The sequence below is a fragment of the Lepidochelys kempii genome, chromosome 1 (assembly GCF_965140285.1).
Source record: "Lepidochelys kempii isolate rLepKem1 chromosome 1, rLepKem1.hap1, whole genome shotgun sequence".
NCBI classification, from domain to species: domain Eukaryota; kingdom Metazoa; phylum Chordata; order Testudines; family Cheloniidae; genus Lepidochelys; species Lepidochelys kempii.
Genome location: NC_136380.1, coordinates 115,405,181 through 115,428,071, shown reverse-complemented (window position 1 = coordinate 115,428,071; position 22,891 = coordinate 115,405,181). Strand labels below are relative to the sequence as shown.

At 44.5% G+C, this 22,891-nt stretch overlaps 1 protein-coding gene across 2 annotated transcripts in view; it reads left to right on the top strand.

The window, feature by feature from the left end:
• Positions 1-22,625, top strand: part of ECRG4 (ECRG4 augurin precursor) — a 65,701-nt gene extending 43,076 nt beyond the window's left edge. For both annotated transcript variants that reach the window (XM_073351158.2, XM_073351148.2), the window contains exons 2-5: positions 13,181-13,305; positions 16,023-16,070; positions 20,591-20,748; positions 22,205-22,625. In XM_073351158.2, the coding sequence (XP_073207259.1) occupies positions 13,230-13,305; positions 16,023-16,070; positions 20,591-20,748; positions 22,205-22,366 (444 nt within the window). In that variant the 5' untranslated portion in view covers positions 13,181-13,229 and the 3' untranslated portion in view covers positions 22,367-22,625. The remainder of the gene's footprint in view (positions 1-13,180; positions 13,306-16,022; positions 16,071-20,590; positions 20,749-22,204) is intronic.
• The last annotated feature ends 266 nt before the right edge of the window (positions 22,626-22,891 follow it).

Below are 22,891 nucleotides of genomic sequence, written 5' to 3'. Positions count from 1 at the left end.
TAAAATCTTCAAAGAATCCATCCACACTGAGCATGCTTCAGTCCAGGGCTGAGCAGACTTTCCCTACAATTGCAGCTCTGGGCTGCTGCAGGCTGTGATGGGACTGGGCACTTCTGTACCACAGAACTTTTATGGAATTGCTGGGCAAGTCATTCAAGCCAGACATTTCACAGGTGATCCTAATTTTGTGTTCCTCAATTTCTTGGTACCTGACCTGAGACCTTGGAGTCCAATTTGTCCATGTGCGGAGCACTCCCAATGGCAACTGAAGTCAGTGAGAAATGTGCTGTGAACATATAAAGTGTTAACACTGAAAGGACTCTGAAAAATCAGGTCTAGGCATCTTAAATTATTCACCCAAAATTAGCGCATACTTTTGACCTTAATCTTGCTGTGCTTCAGTGTCCCATCTATAGAATGGGACCAGTATCACCCCTCAAACCCCAGGAGTGTTGTACGGATAAAATAACTGTTTATGAAGCACTCAGATACAATTGTAATGACCCATGTAGAAAAGCCCAGGAAGAAGTTAATAATTACATCTTCAAAGTGAGGTCTGAACTATAAATAAACCATGGAGCCACACACTGAACCAGGAGAAAACAAAACATTAAATAGCTGCTCATTATTGTGCACCATCCACCCTATGCACTGAATGAGGCAGAGGTCCTGGGGGAAGAATAGTATCTGCTCATGTAATTAAAGACTGTATCATAATGCATATACAGGGGAGGGTCAAATTAATTCTGGCATTTCCTAACTTTTGAGTGCTAGACTTTGAAACCTTAATGATGTTCTTTTAATGTGGGGGAGGGGTGTGTGGTCTGTGTAAAATAGATATAAAGGGTGGGAAGTGTTGAAGTGGGAGACAAAAATAGCTGAGAAAGGAGGACTTAGAAAATTGTAAAGGAGTACTTGTGGCACCTTAGAGACTAACAAATTTATCTGAGCATAAGCTTCCATGAGCTACAGCTCACTTCATCGGATGCATGCAGTGGAAAATACAGTGGGGAGATTTTATATACACAGAGAACATGAAACAATGGGTGTTACCATACACACTGTAAGGAGAGTGATCAGGTAAGGTGAACAGAGTGAACAGAGAGATTGAAGTGTTCTCATAGGGCCTAATCACATCAGCCACACTATCAGAGGCTCGTTCACCTGTACATCTACCAATGTGATATATGCCATCATGTGCCAGCAATGCCCATCTGCCATGTACATTGGTCAAACTGGACAGTCTCTACGTAAAAGAATAAATGGACACAAATCAGATGTCAAGAATTATAACATTCAAAAACCAGTCGGTGAACCCTTCAATCTCTCTGGTCACGCAATTACAGACCTAAAAGTTGCAATTCTGCAACAAAAAAACTTGAGAAACAGATTCCAACGAGAGACTGCTGAACTGGAATTAATTGGCAAACTGGACACCATTAAATTAGGCTTGAATAAAGACTGGGAGTGGATGGGTCATTACACAAAGTAAAACTATTTCCCCATGTTTATTCCCCCCCACACACACACACACACTGTTCCTCATACATTCTTGTCAACTGCTGGAAATGGCTCATCTTGATTATCACTACAAGAGAGGTTTTTTTCCTCTCCTGCTGATAATAGCTCACCTTACCTGATCACTCTCATTACAGTGTGTATGGTAACACCCATTGTTTCATGTTCTCTGTGTATATAAATCTCCCCACTGTATTTTCCTCCGAATGCATCCGCTGAAGTGGGCTGTAGCCCACGAAAGCTTATGCTCAAATAAATTTCTTAGTCTCTGGGGTGCCACAAGTACTCCTGTTCTTTTTGCGGATACAGACTAACACGGCTGCTACTCTGAAAGCGGTCATTAGAAAATTGTGTGGAAGCAGCCTGAATAGAACATGCCTGAGGGTATGTCTACACTACGGAATAAGGTCGAATTTATAGAAGTCGTTTTTTTAGAAATCGGTTTTATATATTCGAGTGTGTGTGTCCCCACAGAAAATGCTCTAAGTGCATTAACTCGGCGGAGCGCTTCCACAGTACCGAGGCTAGAGTCGACTTCTGGAGTGTTGCACTGTGGGTAGCTATCCCACAGTTCCCGCAGTCTCCGCTGCCCATTGGAATTCTGGGTTGAGATCCCAATGCCTGATGGGGCTAAAACATTGTCGCGGGTGGTTCTGGGTACATATCGTCAGGCCCCCGTTCCCTCCCTCCCTCCGTGAAAGCAAGGGCAGACAATCATTTTGCGCCTTTTTTCCTGAGTTACCTGTGCAGACGCCATACCACGGCAAGCATGGAGCCCGCTCAGGTAACCGTCACCATATGTCTCCTGGGTGCTGGCAGACGTGGTACGGCTTTGCTAAACAGTAGCAGCAACCCCTTGCCTTGTGGCAGCAGACGGTACAGTACGACTGGTAGCCATCATCGTCATGTCCGAGGTGCTCCTGGCCACGTCGGCTGGGAGTGCCTGGACAGACATGGGCGCAGGGACTTAACTGAGAGTGACTTGACCAGGTCATTCTCTTTAGTCCTGCAGTCAGTCCTATTGAACCGTCTTATGGTGAGCAGGCAGGCGATATGGATTGCTAGCAGTCGTACTGTACCATCTTCTACCAGGCAGGCAAGAGATGAGGATTGCTAGCAGTCGTACTGTACCATCTTCTGCCGAGCAGCCATGAGATGTGGATGGCATGCAGTCCTTCTGCACCGTCTGCTGCCAGCCAAAGATGTAAAAGATAGATGGAGTGGATCAAAACAAGAAATAGACCAGATTTGTTTTGTACTCATTTGCTTCCCCCCCTCCCCTGTCTAGGGGACTCATTCCTCTAGGTCACACTGCAGTCACTCACAGAGAAGGTGCAGCGAGGTAAATCTAGCCATGTATCAATCAGAGGCCAGGCTAACCTCCTTGTTCCAACAAGAACGATAACTTAGCTGCACCATTTCTTATTGGAACCCTCCGTGAAGTCCTGCCTGAAATACTCCTTGATGTAAAGACACCCCCTTTGTTGATTTTAGCTCCCTGAAGCCAACCCTGTAAGCCGTGTCATCAGTCACCCCTCCCTCCGTCAGAGCAACGGCAGACAATCGTTCCGCGCCTTTTTTCTGTGCGGACGCCATGCCAAGGCAAGCATGGAGGCCACTCAGCTCACTTTGGCAATTAGGAGCACATTAAACACCACACGCATTATCCAGCAGTATATGCAGCACCAGAACCTGGCAAAGCGATACCGGGCGAGGAGGCGACGTCAGCGCGGTCACGTGAATGATCAGGACATGGACACAGATTTCTCTGAAAGCATGGGCCCTGCCAATGCATGCATCATGGTGCTAATGGGGCAGGTTCATGCTGTGGAACGCCGACTCTGGGCTTGGGAAACAAGCACAGACTGGTGGGACCGCATAGTGTTGCAGGTCTGGGACGATTCCCAGTGGCTGAGAAACTTTCGCATGTGTAAGGGCACTTTCATGGAACTTTGTGACTTGCTTTCCCCTGCCCTGAGGCGCATGAATACCAAGATGAGAGCAGCCCTCACAGTTGAGAAGCAAGTGGCGATAGCCCTGTGGAAGCTTGCAACGCCAGACAGCTACCGGTCAGTTGGGAATCAATTTGGAGTGGGCAAATCTACTGTGGGGGCTGCTGTGATGCAAGTAGCCCACGCAATCAAAGATCTGCTGATATCAAGGGTAGTGACCCTGGGAAATGTGCAGGTCATAGTGGATGGCTTTGCTGCAATGGGATTCCCTAACTGTGGTGGGGCCATAGACGGAACCCATATCCCTATCTTGGCAGCGGAGCACCAAGCCGCCGAGTAACCCCCCACCGCGTTCTTGGGCGTCTGGGTGTGGAGGCTATGGAACTTGGGGAGGAGGGCGGTTGGTTACAGAGGGCCTGCAGTGGCAGTCTGTGCTCCAGCTGCCTTTGCTGCAGCTCAACCATACACTGGAGCATACTGGTTTGGTCCTCCAGCAGCCTCAGCATTGAATCCTGCCTCCTCTCATCACGCTGCCGCCACATTTGAGCTTCAGCCCTGTCTTCAGCCCGCCACTTACTCTCTTCAGCCCGCCACCTCTCCTCCCAGTCATTTTGTGCTTTCCTGCACTCTGACATTATTTGCCTCCACGCATTCGTCAGTGTGGGAGGACAGCATGAGCTCGGAGAACATTTCATCGCGAGTGCGTTTTTTTTTCTTTCTAAGCTTCAGTAGCCTCTGGGAAGGAGAAGATCCTGTGATCATTGAAACACATGCAGCTGGTGGAGAAAAAAAAGGGACAGCAGTATTTAAAAAGACACATTTTATAAAACAGTGGCTACACTCTTTCAGGGTAAACCTTGCTGTTAACATTACATACAGAGCACATGTGCTTTCGTTACAAGGTCGCATTTTGCCTCCCCCCACTGCGTGACTACCCCCTCAACCTTCCCCCCTCCCTGTGGCTAACAGCGGGGAACATTTCTGTTTAACCACAGGCAAACAGCCCAGCAGGAATGGGCTCCTCTGAGTATCCCCTGAAGAAAAGCACTCTATTTCAACCAGGTGACCATGAATTATATCTCACTCTCCTGAGGATAAAACAGAGAGATAAAGAACGGATGTTGTTTGAATGCCAGCAAACATACACTGCAATGCTTTGTTCTACAATGATTCCCGAGTACGTGTTACTGACCTGGAGTGGTAAAGTGTCCTACCATGAAGGACGCAATAAGGCTGCCCTCCATGTTTGGGGCTCTGACCCAGAGCGGCCGTTCGCCTCCCTGGTTTTCTGGTAGGCTTGCCTCAGCTCCTTCAGTTTCACGCGGCACTGCTTCGGGTCCCTGTTATGGCCTCTGTCCTTCATGCCCTGGGAGATTTTGACAAAGGTTTTGGCATTTCGAAAACTGGAACGTAGTTCTGATAGCACGGATTCCTCTCCCCAAACAGCGATCAGATCCCGTACCTCCCGTTCGGTCCATGCTGGAGCTCTTTTGCGATTCTGGGACTCCATCATGGTCACCTGTGCTGATGAGCTCTGCATGGTCACCTGCAGCTTGCCACGCTGGCCAAACAGGAAATGAGATTCAAAAGTTCGCGGTTCTTTTCCTGTCTACCTGGCCAGTGCATCTGAGTTGAGAGTGCTGTCCAGAGCGGTTACAATGGAGCACTCTGGGATAGCTCCCGGAGGCCAATACCATCGAATTATGTCCACAGTACCCCAAATTCGAGCCAGCAAGGTCGATTTAAGCGCTAATCCACTTGTCAGGGGTGGAGTAAGGAAATTGATTTTAAGAGCCCTTTAAGTCGAAATAAAGGGCTTCATTGTGTGGACGGGTGCAGGTTTACATCGATTTAACGCTGCTAAATTCGACCTAAAGTCCTAGAGTAAACCAGGGCTAAGAGAGAGCAATGAATGAGTGAAAAGGCATATTCAAAAGCTGCTGCATTCTCCTCAACCCCATCTCCTCCCCTGTTAAATCTGACTCATGAACCTGCTATGTTTGCTCAAGGTTTATGTTAAAATACACTTGATGTAGTGGAGGAGGAGGAGCAATGCTCAGAGGTTAAATGTATGTGTGTCCTCTTATGGTGTGTTAGCTAATGAAAGGAAGCAGTTGTGGCCAGATAATGTTGCTGCACTAATATGCTTTCCACTGTGCTTAATATGATGGCAAGACAGTTCCTTTCATAAGTAGGACAACACAGTTACCAGAGTTACCAGAACAAACGTAGGAGGACAAATAAGTGAATAAGCATCAGTGTGTAGCTGACAAGCTCAGACAAAAGAAGTTTCAAAAATCATCAGCAGTGGCAAAGCAGAGAAAGCCATCCTAATCACTGTATAATCACTAAGAAAATTGCTTAGAAAGTTGACAGCCCCCAGTGTTGCGTGATGACTATGGACAGAAAAATAATATACTACAAAATGGGACATTGCAGAAGAAATGCTGTCGATCCTGCCTGTTGTGAACTGAACTGTGGAATAATGTCAACAAACCCCATGGTTAGTGATAAGCGACAAGGCTGCGATGCACAGTTTATACAGAAACAGACTTTCCCCAAGGCTGAATTGTTTGGATCTGGGATTTGTTTTGATCCCATTTGTATAAGGAAAATATCTGTAGCAGCAGAGAGGCAAATAGTATAAAAGTCAAGATGTTTTGGAAGTAATTGACTGATCACTGAAATGTTCTTGCTGCTTTTGTTTGGGAGAAAAACATGACTCCTGCAGTTGCTTGGAACTAACTGCAGAAAGCAATTTGGAATGCCAAGGGCATTTAACCTAAGACTAGCTCTGGGGGCAATATAGTTGGGATGTTATATAAAAATCCTTATTAGCAGAAAATAATGATTGCATGGTATTAGGGCACTTGGCTGTGCTGCCAAGTTCCTGATCAAATGAGGTCATTAAAATCCCCTGGTGGTTTTTTACAAGAAGAAAACTGTTATCCCCTGGAATTCTGGCCAAATTCCAATTTGTCTACTAAATTATTGTTGCCAAATATTGTGATTTTTATCTTAAATCTTATGATATTTGGTGCTTTTCTTAAACCCCTAGCTTCTGGAGTCATGTGATTGTATGAGACTCTCAGCTTACATTTTTTTAAAAAAAAATGTAAGTTTCCAGCCCTCATAGTTGTGGAGAAAAGCATGAAATCGTGACTTCTAAAGGCTCCAAAACAAGAAGGCAAATAAAATAATCCAAATTTTTAAAAAAATCTCATTATTATGCCAAATATTATGATTTTTTTAGGTTCTGACTTACGATTTTTGAGTGCTTTGGGGTTGGCAATACTGAAATTATCTCTGCAATTTTAGCTGCATGTAACAAATATAATTCTCTGTTTAATAGCTGTAGTGTTCCACCCCAAAGGCAGCTGCATTCCTGTAGCATTCAGCATTCTTTTTGAACCTATTATATATAAAATTACAAACAGACTGCTGGAAGTGCGTGTGTGTGTGTGTGTGTGTGTGTATATATATATACACACACACACCCAACAGTGCATTTAGACTAAGGGCCAGATCTGTAAAGGTATGTAGGTGCCGAAAGATATAGAAAAGGAGGACTTGTGGCACGTTAGGGACTAACAAATTTATTTGAACATAAGCTTTCGTGAGCTGTAGCTATAGCTCACGAAAGCTTATGCTCAAATAAATGTGTTGGTCTCTAAGGTGCCACAAGTACTCCTTTTCTTTTAGCGGATACAGACTAACACGGCTGCTACTCTGAAACCTAAAGATATAGAGACACCTAGTGGGATTTTCAAAAATGCCCCTGCTTCTAACTGTCTTCAGGCACCCAGGTACTTTGGAAGATCCCCCTAGGTGCTTCTTTGTATCTTTAGGTGCCTAAACACCTTCTCAAGGCTGCTAGGGACAGATATTCAGATATTTAGTCCCATTCACCTAAACAGGCATGTCCACTGAAGTCAGAACATAGGTAATAATTTTAGGTGGTTGGTGAAGTGTTTCTCATGTATGTTATGCCGCTAAAATAGCACTGCCCCTTTGGCCCAAGGAGATAGCAAATATTTGGTGCCTTACAGAGTTGTTTCCACTAGGATGAGAAATTAATGATCCAAGTCATATATCTTCTTGGTGTAATCTTGTTTATTTACAAAGCAGCAGCAGACAGTTTCCTTGCTCGGGAATCCCCAGATCTGCCCCCTCAGCACTTGCCGCTGTATCTGCCCCCTCACAGACACAACTGCTTCTCGGGACTTTCTGGTGGATTTTTCCTGGCTTTAAGCCACAGGCTGCATCAAATGCAGTGCCTGTGTTTGCAATCAGGAAAACCCCTCAGCCCAAGTGTTCCAGCTCTGATCTGCCATTTGCCTTGGAAAGTCCCTCCAAGCTTTCTCTACTGCAGAAAAGGGCTGAACTGCACTTTCCATTGTGGCTGAAAGAGAACTTGCACATCAGTTGACTTGACCTATGTCTACAATTTTCTTTGGATCAGAGACTCACCTCATGGCAGCCATCAGCATAACAGTTTAGTTACTGTTCTGTTAGCTTGTCAGGAGATATCAGTTAAAAAAACCCATTAACCAACTAGCTATTGGCCAAACCAGAAATCCAAGAGACTCTCAGCAACTCCTTGTATCTGTGAGCTACAGTAGAAACCTGGCTTCTGACTGGCTGTCTCAGTATTCCTCCAGTACCACTCACCATCGTATTATATGTAGGCACATGAAAGCCACTGCCTCTAGGCTAAGACATACACTAACATCATCTCTGCCAATGGCTATTGCTGTTGCTGCCAACAAAGAGAATGCTGGGAAACACTGCAGTGTCAAATAGTATTCACCGTGCCTGCTTTCAAATGTTGTGTGAACTAGAAACGAGAACACTGAGGGATATCTTTGCCATGGAGGTGTCAATAAAGAAGGGTACTCATTTGAATATTTACACAAATGCTAGCGCACAGTGAAGTCCTGATGATGCAGTGGCTATCAACTCGGCCGAAAAATTACCTCCTGCTGCAATTGACACACGACAGGGCGAGTGACAATATGTCAGACCCTTAAAAAACCAGATTGGCATGGAAAGAAGAGAGTAAACAATCGCTAAGAGAAGGATATTGCTCATCTCCTTTCACCATTGTTTCTGAAAGAGCATGCAGCAATATGTTTTCAATTACTTTTTTAGATTTATATTAAAAATGTCTGTCCCCTGAAAAAGTGAAAAATATTGCGCTCAATCTAACCCTGAGCATCCTATTCTAGTGTCAGTCATTTTTTCCACCTGAAGAGCAATGATTTTGCACAATAACCTTGAACTTGAGTCAGTATATTATCTGAGTTAAACAAGATAGCATTTGATCCATACCGCTTCTTGAACTACTGTAATATATTTAGTACACAGGTGAACCATTTGTGCTTGTATTCCCCTGGCTTTCCAGGGAAATATGGCATAGCAACACCAAACATCATACCAAGCTCTTTGTGTGCCTGTCTGCCTGCTGCTTGTTTACAAATTTTTTATTGAAACAAATAATGCCCTGACTTCCCTTTATCAATATAACAATGACTGTTAATATTTGAGTTACTTCCATTCTTACATAATTTGTCTTCATAACTTCATGTACTTTCTGCATATCTATATGCATCATTTGTCTGTATATTCTTAGCCATACCTTGCAACTATTCATTTGAATTAAAATTGAATGGGTTTAAGAAAAGACATGTGGACATTAAATTGGTGAATGAACCCATTGATTCTAAGTATGGGTATTTGCTGATACACACTGTGATATGAGTGCTGGCACGTGTGACACTGGGATGTGCGTACAAACCCTCAAAATACAGTGAAACATGGAGACCAATGAAATTCACTTGTTTAAGGGAAATTTCTAATACAGGGGTAACAGAGTTGCACTCCCTGTCCCTAGAAACCCTTTCAGGTCTTAAGACAGGACTTTGCATAATACAAATGCTTGTACAGGCTTCATTGGTCAACAGCTACAATAACAATGCAAACTTAAAATATAAAAAAGAACATTTAAAACGGAGATTGAAACCCCATATTGAAGTACTAGAGTGTTTGGTCTATAGCTTGTACAGTATACCGTGGTTCACATGCCATTTCAGAGTGTGGTGGGGAATGGACAGGCAACGTTATTATCTATTAGTAAGGCTACGATTTTGGCACAGATATTTTTATTAAAAGGCATGGACTAGGATGAGGGCAATAAAAAGTATCTCCTGGATTTATTGAAGCCAGAGCCCCACTGGACGGGGCTGAAGCCAGAGCCGGAGCCCCTGAAGCTGTGCTGCTGGAGCCCTTCAGTGTAGACACGGAAGCCTGAGCCCCACCACCCAGGACTGACTTATTGGAATTTTCAAGCCATCACGGAGGTCTTGTAAAATCATGGACTCTGTGACCTCCATGACAGAGTCATAGCCTGAGCTATTCGTTGCCTTCCAACATGCCTCTATGAGCAATGGGTCTCATCCAAACGCCAGTGAAGTCAATTGAAAAACTTTCCATTGGGACAATCTGTGCATTGGCTTCAATAGACTTTAGCTCAGACCCAATACCATTCTCAAGCTTTCACCAGCTACAGGTGCTATGTCACCAGGACCTGCACAGAGGGTGGATTTAGATAAACACAGGCCCTGATCCAAAATCCAGTGATTTCAGTGAGCTTTGGGTCAGGTCCATAATTGGAGAAATTAATTCCCGGTAGTCTATTGAAATCAATGGAGTTACCCCAGGAATTAGTTTGGTCCATCGACTAATATCATTTTTTTTTCTTCAGTAATCAAGCGGCATCAAGTCAATTACTTAGGCTCCAGAGGGCATTCCATGCCAAACTTTTTTTTTTTATGGTATGGCAACTTTTTATGGTTTTATGGTATGGCAACTTTTGTCTTTTCCACAATTTCCCTTTAAAATAATAAAGCTATAGATCAGCTGGTGTAAAACCGTTTGGTTGCATCTGATTTTACACCAAAGGAGAATCTGTCTTTACCTGTAAAAAAATGACAGAGTTACCAGCGTCTATTTTTTATTATATCTCATATAACAAGATTTCTAATTCTGTATGAATTGCTGACACACAATAGTGAGTTATATTTGTGAAAATAAAAAAAAAACAGGCTACAATGTGTCCAGAAAATATGCCCAAATACCAAAGCCACAATTGTACATCCAGTGTTGACTGGTTGTAAATGGAAAAGATGATACAAAATCACAAAGGAGCAAACTAACACATAACAGCTGCTAAGTACAGTACAGAAGAGAGACTGTTGCATACAGAAAGAATTCCCTTATTGAATAATTAAGTAGGTTTTGATCAGAGCCTTGAAAACTTGACAACCAAATGCATATTAAATGCTGTTATACTGAGAAAATCTCTGGTTATGAACTCTCTTTAAAAAAGGGTAGTGCACAGCATACTGATGAACCAAATATTTCTTTTGATATTAACATAGCTAAATTCATTTTTGTTTGATTTCAGATACGATTCTAATATAAATTGAATGTGTCATTTGATTATAACAACATTTCTTCACCTTGTTTTAGATTCTGTATATTATACATTGGAATTTCCTACTCAGACTTGAGTATTTTCTTCCAGACATCTTTATCTAGTCATTTTTCCATAAAGTTAGCGTTCTGGCATTATTGTGCAGACTGACATGCCTGTTTTACATTATAATGATTGTAAAGAAATACCTGGTGTGATTTGGAGCAGCAGGTAGTAGTAGTACATGTTTCAAATTGCTTACATCCCTCTGCTTTGGAATTAAGATTTCAAATTTAAATGCATTATTACTGCATAATACGAATGGAGTGCATGACACTTAGCATATATATATAAAATGACAGGTTTCAGAGTAGCAGCCATGTTAATCTGTATCCACAAAAAGAGCAGGATTTGTAGTAATAATCAAGATGGCCTATTTAGACAGTTGACAAGAAGGTGTGAGTCTATTGAATCTATTTCCCTAAGTTACGTATCCTCACACCTTCTTGTCAGCTGTCTAAATGGGCCATCTTGATTATCACTACAAAAGTTTTTTTCTCCTGCTGATAATAGCTCATCTTAACTAATTAGGCTCTCACAGTTTGTATGGCAACTTCCACCTTCTCTGTAGGTATATATGTATATCGTCTTACTATTTGTTCCATTCTATGCATCCGATGAAGTGAGCTGTAGCCCACAAAAGCTTATGCTTTAATACATTTGTTAGTCTCTGAGGTGCCCCAAGTACTCCTGTTCTTTTTGCATACATATAGGGTGACAAAGTCCCTGTTCTGAGGAGTTTGTAATCGAAGGAAATAGTTTTCAATAAAAAGAAAAGGAGTACTTGTGGCACCTTAGAGACTAACCAATTTATTTGAGCCACAAGTACTCCTTTTCTTTTTGCGAATACAGACTAACACGGCTGTTCCTCTGAAACCTGTCATAGTTTTCAATGGGACTCCTCACTGAGTAACTTTATTCATACAGGTAATTGTTAACGGCTCAAGTCTGCTATCTTTTAGCCTGTTTTGAAGCGTCCTAGCACCTGGTATGCAGCCTTTTTATAAGCTTGGTTATTTAAACAAATCTACCACTGCTATGTGGGAGGCTGTGTTGAATTAATTTGCACTTAACTAGAAATGTCTATAGCAATGCTCAAAGGTCTATAGAAATAATTAAATCACAATGTTTAGATGCCACAGCTAGAGAACCCAGCGCTATCATTAGATTCCAGGATTGTCGCCGTTCTGTGTGTGCCACTCTGAAGCCTGGAATGTCTGTTGAGTCACATGAAGCGATGGAAACTGCTACAAGCGTGGCTGAGAGCTCATTTGGGTCTGAATGTCACCCAGTTGACTCTTCACTGGGTGTTATGAGCCAATTTTAAAGTGCGTAAATCATTTTTGGCTTTTTCTTACACACCCGTGACAGCATGGGCACAACCACAAGTATTATCTGCTGAGCTAGACGTTTAGCTCCCTAGCTAATGTGCCCCCTGAGCATAGAAGGGTTTCTTTCTTGTGCATTACCAATGGCAATTATTAATCCTTATGATAGGCCACAGCTGGTTTTGAGGTGCTCATTGCTGCTGCACGTACACAATGTGTAGGGGACTGTCCCCTGCAGGGCTCTGTATGAATCCAAAGCTTCTTTGGCCCCTGGGTGCAATGTGTGGGGTGAAGCGATATGGCTGTTTCTATGGGGTGCAGGGCCATTGCCCCTCTGCCCTGTGTGGTGGTGGGGAGGGAGAAGGGGAGTCAGGTGGCTCAGGGCCATTGCCCTCTACATGGTGTGAGATGTTTGGGGTGCAGGGCCATTACCCCTCTGTGGTGTGTGAGGACAGGTGGGGTACAGGGCCATTGCATCTGGGTGTGGGATGAGGGGGTGAAAGGCCAGTGCCATCCAGCATGATGTGGGGAGGGGGGAGTGCAGTGTGATGGGTATGGGGCACAGCGTCTATGCCCCAGGGGCAGGGTAAGCAGTTGGGGCCATTGCCCCAAGTGTGGTGTGAGGAGTCAGGGCCATGGCCCCTGGCAGGGTGAGGGGATGCTTGGAGCAGGGCCATTGCCTCAGGGGTGCTGTGCTGCGCGTATCCCAGCTGACTGGTGACCTGGGGGCACTGTGTTGGGGAGAGGCGCTGACTGAACTGCTGCAGGGGCATATGGCCTGGGGTCCAGGCCAGCCCTGTCCATGTCGTGCTGTCTCCTGAGCCCCCCCTCTTGTCCATTCCCTGCAGGTGGAAAAGCTGCACTGCGTCCACCCCTCTCCAGCTGCCACCTGCCAACATGGTGCTGTCGGCCTGCCGGAGGGTGCTGCCCCTGGCCGCCCTAGCACTGCTCCTGCTCGTCTGCCTGGCTCCCGGTGAGTACGCGGCGTACCTGGTGCAGCAAGCAACGCGCAGTGCCATGCAGGCGGGAACCAAGGGGAGAGGGAGGTGAGTGGGGATGTTGGGAAGATCCCCAGACACTCAGCAATGGGCGCCCATGCCCAGAGAATGGCTGCTCAGTGGGGAAGGGAGCTAGAGGGAGACCCAGTAACCCCACTCCTTTGAATTTTCCTGTAATTAAAGCCTCTCTCTGGGGCTAAAGGATTCCCTTTGTGTATTGCAGTGTCACACACAGGGGTCTGCCCTGAATCCTGACCTCAAACTTTGGGGGAGTTCATGATTCAGCGAGCATGGACCAAGCCCACTTCTCAGTTACCATCTCAGTGGGAAAGAATAACTGTGACAACTCTCGTTCCAGTTGCTCAGGGCCCACAGGGAAGCGAATGGTTTTATAGATAATGCACACTTTATAGACTCAGAGACTTTAAGACCAGAAGCGACCATCATGATCATCATGTCTGACCTCCTGCACATGGCAGGCCACAGAATCTCACCTACCCACTCCTGTAATAGACTGCTAACCACTGACTGAGTTACTGAAGTCCTCAAATCATGGTTTAAAGACTTCAAGTTACAGACAATCCACCATTTACACTAGTTTAAACCTCCAAGTGATCCGTGCCCCATGCTGCAGAGGAAGGCAAAAAAACCCCAGGGTCTCTGACAATCTGACCCAGGGGAAAATGCCTCTCATTTTGCAATATTCAGCATTAAAAAATGATGAAATCTAGAAGAGCTCTGCTGTAATTGAAACTAAAAGGAGAATTAAAAATGGGAGGGTATTTTTTTTCTCTTTCACTTTTCCAGTTCCACCCACACTTGTTCACGGGCATAACCATTTGCTCCAAGCCTTTCATTTTCTTTAAAAAATTGTCCTTATGTTCAGTGAGATATGTTAGATGACAAGCACATTATTCATTTTAGCAAAATTGTACAGTAAAAGCTTTGTTATCTGGCATGTTGGGGGAATGGGGGGTGCCGGTTAATCAAAAATTCCGGTTAACTAAGAGTTATACTTACCAATGGAGGGAGGGAGTTTGGGTGTGGGAGGGGATGCAGAACACAGGCTCTGGGAGGGAGCTTGGGTGCAGGAGGGGGCTCGGAGCAGGGGGTTGGGGCATAGGAGGGCTTTTGGGGTGCCGGATCCGGGCGGCGCTCAACTTGGGTGACTCCTCACAAGCGGCGACATGTCCCTGCTGCTCCAAGGCGGAGGTGTGGCCAGGTGGTTCTGCATGTTGCCTCCACTCGTAGGTGCCACCCCCATAGTTCCCATTGGCCATGGTTCCTGGCCAATAGGAGCTGCGGAGCCAGCGCTTGGGGCAGGGGCAGCGAACAGAGCCCCCGTGGCCATTCCTCCACCTAGAAGCAAGAGGGATATGTCACCGCTTCTGGGGAGCCACATGGAGCAAGATAGGGAGCCTGCCGGCTCATGCCAACTGGACTTTTAATTTGTATTGGGAGATATGAGAAAGGCCATTTTCTAGAGCTTTGGTAAAGTGCCGGATAACACAGCTTTTGCTGCGCTAAAGGAGTCTAAAGGTCCAAGGATCAAGACTGGGTCTGTTTGTAGATTTTTTCCTATCATCTTATTTAAAATTAACAAGTTTGGGAGCTGGGCATTCTAGTTATGCAAGCTGAGAATCAGATATGCTAAAGGAAATGTAAAATTACTCAGACCCATAAGCTTGCTAAATGTTCTCTTTGTTCTGCCAAGCTAGTTAATAAAAAAAGTGAATAGTGCAGCTGCTTGATGAGTTTTGCTGTGCTGAATTGCTACTGGATTATGGAGAGTTCAAAAGTCTTAGTTAAAATGTGGACAAAAATAGACTAGTCAATGGATTTTGTTGTCATATTTACATACTGCCTGCCAACTCTCCTAAATATTAGGGCCAATTCTGCAGCTTTTACCCAGCCTGTTGCAGTCAATGGGAACTCTGATTGAGCGGGGACTGCAGGATCAAGTCCGTAAGATATAATTAAAAAAAAATGCTTAGAAAAAATGACCCAATAAGTGCATGGACTAACATTTTCCAATATTACAACTGTATTTGCATAAAGTAAATACTGCAGCCTGTTTCATTTTTGCTTTTAAACAGAGAAGGTGTTTCCAGAACAATTATCCCATTATGGGCAGGCTTTAAAACAGTGGTGAATGCCACTGGGTATTAAAAGGCAGGATATTAAAATACGCTGGTGTGTAAATGTAAACACCTGATATTTTTGACTAAGAGGTTTACAATTCCTACAGAGAAATTGTTTTAGCGAGATTAAGTTCTGAAATGTTTAAAGACTTGCTAAGAGGAAAATTGTACCAAGTCTGCTTGCTAATATGCTTTTTATTCTGTGACAGAAATTTTCATGATTATGACAGCAACATGGACGTTACGTCCTGGTTCTGAAACCATGAAGAAGTCTTGATCTGCTAAAAAATAGAGCAGTTGCATGAGATAAGGTGATATCAGGTTTCAGTGTCGAGCACCCTTGTGAAAAGACGTTAGAATCATAAAGGCCTTCTCATAGCGTGTGTTCTACTTGAGTGTCAGTCCTGGAGCTAGGACAGATACTAATGGGACCTTGATTTGTTAGCACACTATCCAGGAGTTATGCCTTTCATATTTTTTTTCAAGTTACTATTTTTTGTCCAAGGTGCATAGTTAAAGAGTGTACTTAATCTTTATTTTTATTCTTCTAGATGGTTCAAGAGGGAATATACTTAAGCTGATGCTTCAAAAACGTGAAGGTAAAACCTCCTTAACAAACTGCAAAATTGTTATCTCAGCTTTCTAAGCAGGTTTAAATGCAGTTGCAACAGATGAAAATGCTAACGGATAAAAAATATTAGCTCACTCACCCATCTTTCCAATGAAAGCTAAGGCGCATGGACAGAAACACCTGTCAGAGACACTTCTATGTACTAAAGTACAACACATGTATTATTGATTTTAGGGTTATTAGGAAAGCCCGGTCGAAAAGTGACCCTGGTGGCTAAAGTCAGCACCACTGATCGGGCCATTAAAAGTCTGGTCGGCAGCAAAACGGTGCAGGCAGGCAGGCTCCCTACCCAGCTCTGTGCATTTCCCGGAAGCAGTGACATGTACCTCCTGCTGCTAGATGTAGGGGCGGGCAGGGAGGCTCCATGAGCGCCGGCTCTGCAGCTCCCATTGGCCAGGAACCCTAGCCAATGGGAGCAGCATGGGCAGCTCTGGGCGGGGGCAACACACAGAGCTGCCTGACTGTGCTTCCGCCTAGGAGCCAGAGGGCCATGTTGCCGCTTCCTGGGAGCCGCCTGAGGTAAGTGCTACCTGGAGCCTTCACCCCGCATACTTTCCCACACCCCAACCCCGTTTCCCAGCCCAGAGCCCCCTCCCACACCCAAACTCCTTCCTGGTGCTCACACCCCTCCTCCACCCCAACCTCCTATCCCAGCTCAGAGCCCCTTCCTGCATCCCAAACCCCACATCCTCAGCCCCCACCTCAGAGCCCACTGTGATGGGTTCGGTCACAGAGGCCCCTCCTCCCCCTTGGCACTGCCAGCTGATGTGCTGAAACTACCTCTGAGCCTATTTTCCCTGATGGCTTGGGACTCCAGAGCCCTAACTTGTTGAGCCAGACACTCCATTCTGCTGCAACACAGATCCAGTCTGAACCGTGCCCCCAAAGCTGCAGGCCTTAACTGAAAACCACTCAGCAGGTTACCTATCTCCGACACCCAGCTCCCAGCGGGATCCAAACTCCAAATAAATTTGTTTTACTCTGTATAAAGTTTATACAGGGTAAACTCATGAATTGTCCACCCTCTATAACACTGATAGAGAGATATGCACAGCTGTTTGCTCCCCCAGGTATTAATCACTTACTCAGGGCTAATTAATAAACAAAAGTGATTTTATTAAGTATAAAATGTAGGATTTAAGTGGTTTCAAGTAATAACAGACAGAACAAAGTAAGTTACCAAGCAAAATAAAACAAAACACGCAAGTCTAAGCCTAATACTTTAAGAAACTGAATACAGATAAATCTCACCCACAGAGATGTCCAATAAGCTTTTTTCACAGACTAGACTTCTTCCTAGTCTGGGCCCAATCCTTTTCCCTGGTGCAGTCCTTGTTAGCTCCAGCTCAGCTCATAACTAGGGGATTTCTCATGACTGGCAGCCCCCCTTGTTCTGTCCCCCCCCCTTTTATAACTTTGGCACAAGGCAGGAATCGTGTGTCTCTCTGGATCCACACCTATCCTTCTAAATGGGAAAAGTACCAGGTTTAAGATGGATTCCAGTTCAGGTGACATGATCACATGTCACTGTAAGACCTCCTTCTTCATTACCTAGGAGCTGGAAGACACCAACACAGGAAGGCTTGCAGATAAACAAACCCATTCACCGGTCATTGATTCTGAAGCACCCTTAATGGCTTCCATTTAACATGTTTACAGCAGTAATACAAATTTTATATCTAACTCCAGACATAGAAATAATACATGCAAACAAATAGGATGAACACACTCAGTAGATCATAAGCGTTGTAATGATACCTTACAAGAGACCTTTTGCATGAAGCATATTTTAGTTACATCATATTCACACTTATAAACATATTTCCATAAAACATATGGAGTGCAATGTCACACCCAACCCCCCTGCCCTGCCTGGAGCCCCCTCTCATGACCTGAACCCCTCATTTCTTGCCCCACTCCGGAGCCTGCACTCGCAGCCCAGAGCCTGTACACCCTCCCACCCGCAGAACCCCTTGGCAGCACCCCCCAGCACAGAGCCCCCTTCTGCACCCCAGAGACCACACCCCCAGGTGGAGCCTCACTCCCCTCCTGTACCCCAACCTGCTCCCTCAGCCCAGAGCCCGCATCCGCACCCTGTACCCCTCATTTCTGGTCCCACCCAAGCCGGAGCCCCCACCCGCTCTTGCACTCCAACCCCCCCTTGCCCACTCCCGGTGAAAATGAGTTAGTGAACAAGGGTGGGGGAGGATGAGTGGGATGACGTGAGTGTGGGGGCAGGGCCTCGTCAAAGCAGTGGGGCAGGGCCTCAAGGAGCAGGACAAGGGTGTTCAGTTTTCTGCTATTAGAACTTTGGGAACCCTAGTTGTGCCTACACCTGCCTGTCAGCTCTGAAACGGATAAACGTCTTGTTAATACAACATGTGGATTACAGTCATCACACTGACGCAAGAAGGGATCATCTCCATAACAGATAGATAGTAAACCAACAGGAAAAAAAAGATCTTGGGCCCAGTGTACCTACATTCTGTTCTACACACCTGAACGTCAAAGTGCCATGCACGCAGGCGCCAAGAGATGCATCCATATCACAGAGCAGTCACAAGTTACATTAATTCCAGCCTGTAGGTACAGATGTAACCCACACACCTCCTGGGTGTGCTGTTCTGTCCCATCTAGTGGCATGGAGACCACTTAGAGAGAGAGAAATTAATGAGTCTGCTCGACAGCCTTCGCTAACAGCCAGTTGGCTTTTAGCTTATGCAGTAGAAGCTCATGCATTTAGCTCCAGCGGTCCCAGGTTTGCTCCTGCCCGCCAATGACCGGGGTCTGTCAGAGTCACACTGAGATTCCCCAAGGAGCAGTGATTCAGCACCAATCTCTGCTGTGATGGCAAGTGCAGAGCAGAAAAGGAACAAGTTAAAGCTGCTTGGGACACTTTTTTCTCCTTTGTCTCCACTCCTGGTAAAGGTGAACACACTGATTTGGCCCTGATTGTGCCTCCTTCCCGCCCCCGCCAAGGCACATTTTTTAAAAAAGGGCCTAATGTGCAAATGACCTGAAGTGGGCCAACATTAGGAGCCAAGGTGATGGCTGGGGGAGCTGGAGTGGGGAGAAGCAGGACTGTACCAGATGGAGAGGCCAGTTGAAACACATGCAAAGCTGCAGCCCCTGCCCCTTACCAGCTGCCAACCTGCTCTGTGATTGAACCATAGACCGCCCCCACCTCCCCCCATTCAGATAGGACTCTGATGCCTGCTACTCCCAGATTCTGGGGAATCTTCCTATCTTCTTCTGGGTTTCTCAGTATCTTCGTACACTACTCCTGCTAGCAGTGGTGATGCCTCCCCGCCCCACTGCCCTGCACTAAGGGTCTGAGATCCTCTTTCCAGGTGCTCTCTAGCTCCGGTCTCAGCACTGGCTGCAAGCTAGGAGGACAGTGCAGAAGAAGCAGTTTCTGGCCTTCCTTGCCACAGCATCCCCTGTAGCAGACGAAGCAGTGCAGCAACAGCTGTGCTTGCTTGGCCGGCCACTGTGCAGTAGGAGGGATTTGGAGTGGTGTGGCTGTGGGAGGAGCTTTAGTAGCCAGCCCAAGGGGAGTGGTGTGGAGAATGAGAAGGTGTTGCAGAGACCATGAAGACATGTATGGCCAGTTATAGTTCTCACCAGCAAGGGGACCCCCACTGACTATGTCCCTGGTTCCGAAACATTTGAGTACTGCAGCCTCCCTACAGATATTTTAAAACTTGGTAGGTCCCCACAGCCAAATACCATTTTCTGTTGTTATTTTTTAACCAACTCAGGACACTAGAGTTTTGATGGTTTTGTGACTTTATTAAACTACATACAAGTTAATTGTATAATCTGGTCTAATCCAGGATTTTAAAAATTGTAATTTGAAAATATGGATTTCTTGGCATGTTCGGACACAGCCTCAGATTTTAATGAGAAGAATGGGCCTGTTTCAGACGCAGCATTTGGTTGTATCTCTGATAGCATCATACATAAATTGTTTTCCAAATGTAAACGATTTCTGTGTTTAGTTTACACAGAAATCACTGCTGAAAACACAGACTCATGGAGATAACTTGAAGTGAATGGAAGTAGCCATTTCATAGCTTTATCTCTGAGTTCTCTGTACTCTCCTTTAAAAGAAATCCAGAGTTCCTGATTGGTTAGATTTGAAAACATGGCCTTCAGCATGTGATCACTTAATAATTTGAAGAAAGTTTGAGCCAAGCTACTTAAAATTGGAGTGGAGTCAACTGTTACCAGGTTTCAAATCCAAGTGGTGTCTGGAGACTTATGGGGCTGAGGGAGAGAGATGGGCAAAATCCAGAATGAAGTAAACTGACAATGTCTATTCTATTTGATTGATTGTGTGGGTTATTGTTACTACTATGCACGCAATAGTAACAGAGTACAGCCAAGCACGAAGGTGGTGACTTATTGCTAAAGGCATTATTAGGCTCATACATTTTGGGCTGATTAAAAAAATTACTGGCATGTCATTTGGGGACTTCATTTCAGCTCCTGCGCCTGCTAAAACAGAGGTGTTAGTGAAAGAACACACGGCCAAGGAGTTCTTAGGCAGCCTGAAACGCCAGAGGCGCCAGCTGTGGGACAGGACTCAACCTGACGTACAGCAGTGGTATCAGCAATTCCTCTACCTGGGATTTGATGAAGCGGTGAGTACTAGTCTTACCCGTAGCAATGGGGACTTTGTGTATGTGCAAACATAGTGATACTAAGAATACATATCAATGAAAAAGTGGCTTATTCCTTTTTTTTTCCACACATTTGACATTCTCGCACCTTTTGAAAATAGAGAATAATAAATTGTGACGGATAAATGCAAACCCAGTAGTTACTTTTGATAGCTTGATTTAAAACCCTGTTCATAAAAAATTATCAAGAAAACATATTCCAAAATTTTGAATCTCGTTGGGCTTCAATTTAATGAAATTGTCATCTGGTTTACATGGAAGAGTGTGTATGCAAGAGAGACATACACCAAACAAAGTTACAAGTGTTGAAATGAGCATTGTGGTCTCAGTATATTACTTTTGGGTGTTTGGACAAATCACAAATCCACTCATAGTTTGGCATGATTGGCATTCTTCTGAGAAGAGGCAAGGAATTTGAATACCGGCTAGAGCATTGGCAGTTGTGGGTAGAGGCTTTTAAATCACGTAACTTTGATCAGTGCTGTAACTTTCTAATTTGCATGAGCACTAAAGGTACCTAGGCACCTAACTTCTGTAGAACTCAAGGGAAGTTAGACCACTAAATAGCTACATTTTAAGTTAATTAGAAAGTTTAAAGTGTATACTATTTGAAGGCATTTGACAAGCCTCCTTTCAAATGACAGTATCCAGAAAAATAGTTAATTTGTAGGAATGTTGGGGTGAAACAGAGTTCCAGTTCCTATGCATATTGCACAAAGCTGTAACTGAGAGATCACTGAAAGTGCAGAATAGACATATTTATAGCCACACAGTCCCAGCTCTAATATAAAGAAGAGGTAAAAAATAAAAAGGAGGACTTGTGGCACCTTAGAGACTAACCAATTTATTTGAGCATAAGCTTTCGTGAGCTACAGCTCACTTCATCGGATGCCTACTGTGGAAAGTGTAGATCTTTTTATACACACAAATCATGAAAAAATACCTCCCCCCACCCCACTCTCCTGCTGGTAATAGCTTATCTAAAGTGATCACTCTCCTTACAATGTGTATGATAATCAAGGTGGGCCATTTCCAGCACAAATCCAGGGTTTAACAAGAACGTCTGAGGAGGGGGGGAGGAAAAACCAAGGGGAAATAGGATACCTTGCATAATGACTTAGCCACTCCCAGTCTCTATTCAAGCCTAAGTTAATTGTATCCAATTTGCAAATGAATTCCAATTCAGCAGTCTCTTGCTGGAGTCCGGATCCTGGATTTGTGCTGGAATCTGTTTACTGCAATCATTTTGGAAGGCCCAATGATTTTTTTTAAAAAACCTACCTTTTTTCAAAGCAGCAAAGGCTTAACGTTCCTAAAACAAACCAGAAGAACCCATTACTTTATTTTCCCTTGTTTTTTGCAAAAATGATTGTGGCTTTAGAATACAAATGCATTCTCTCTCACCTTTTGTCTGCAGAAATTTGAAGACGACATCTCCTACTGGACAAACTTGGGACGTGGTGGCAATGAATATTATGGCGGCTACTACCAGCACCATTACGATGAAGATGCACCTATTGGGCCCCGAAACCCACACACCTTCAGGCATGGAGCAAGTGTCAACTACGACGATTATTAACCTAATTTATTCTACTGTAACTAAGAATTGTAGGTCTGTATCGGATTGAGCGGAGCCCTAGCCTCACTCACTCGCATCCTCTCTCTCCCCCTTCCCCCCCTCTTTTTTTTTTTTTTTTTTTTTTAATAGTAGCTTTTTCTTATAAACAAAGAGAAGAAAGAAACTGCCTAGCACAGAAGCCTATTTGGAATGGGCTTCTATAATTACTTAATAGTACAGTATGTAGAAGTGTTAGAATTAAAGTCTTTTGGTAAAATAAGCATTTTTCTATTGCTTGGGTAGACAGAGATTGCAATAGCGGAGTTCATTTCAAAGCACTGCATTATTAGAGATTACATTTTCAAGGGCTTTTTACTCATTCTTAAAAACTGATTGCCTGATTTCACCCAGTTTTGGTGGATTTTATAAGACAATGCGTTTCAATGTGCTCAGTTATTTTGGTCTGTTGTCAGTACAGTAAATAAATCCCACACTCTTAGAGGAAGATATGTTTCCTCAAATTTAAACATCTTCCAGGGTTCTTTC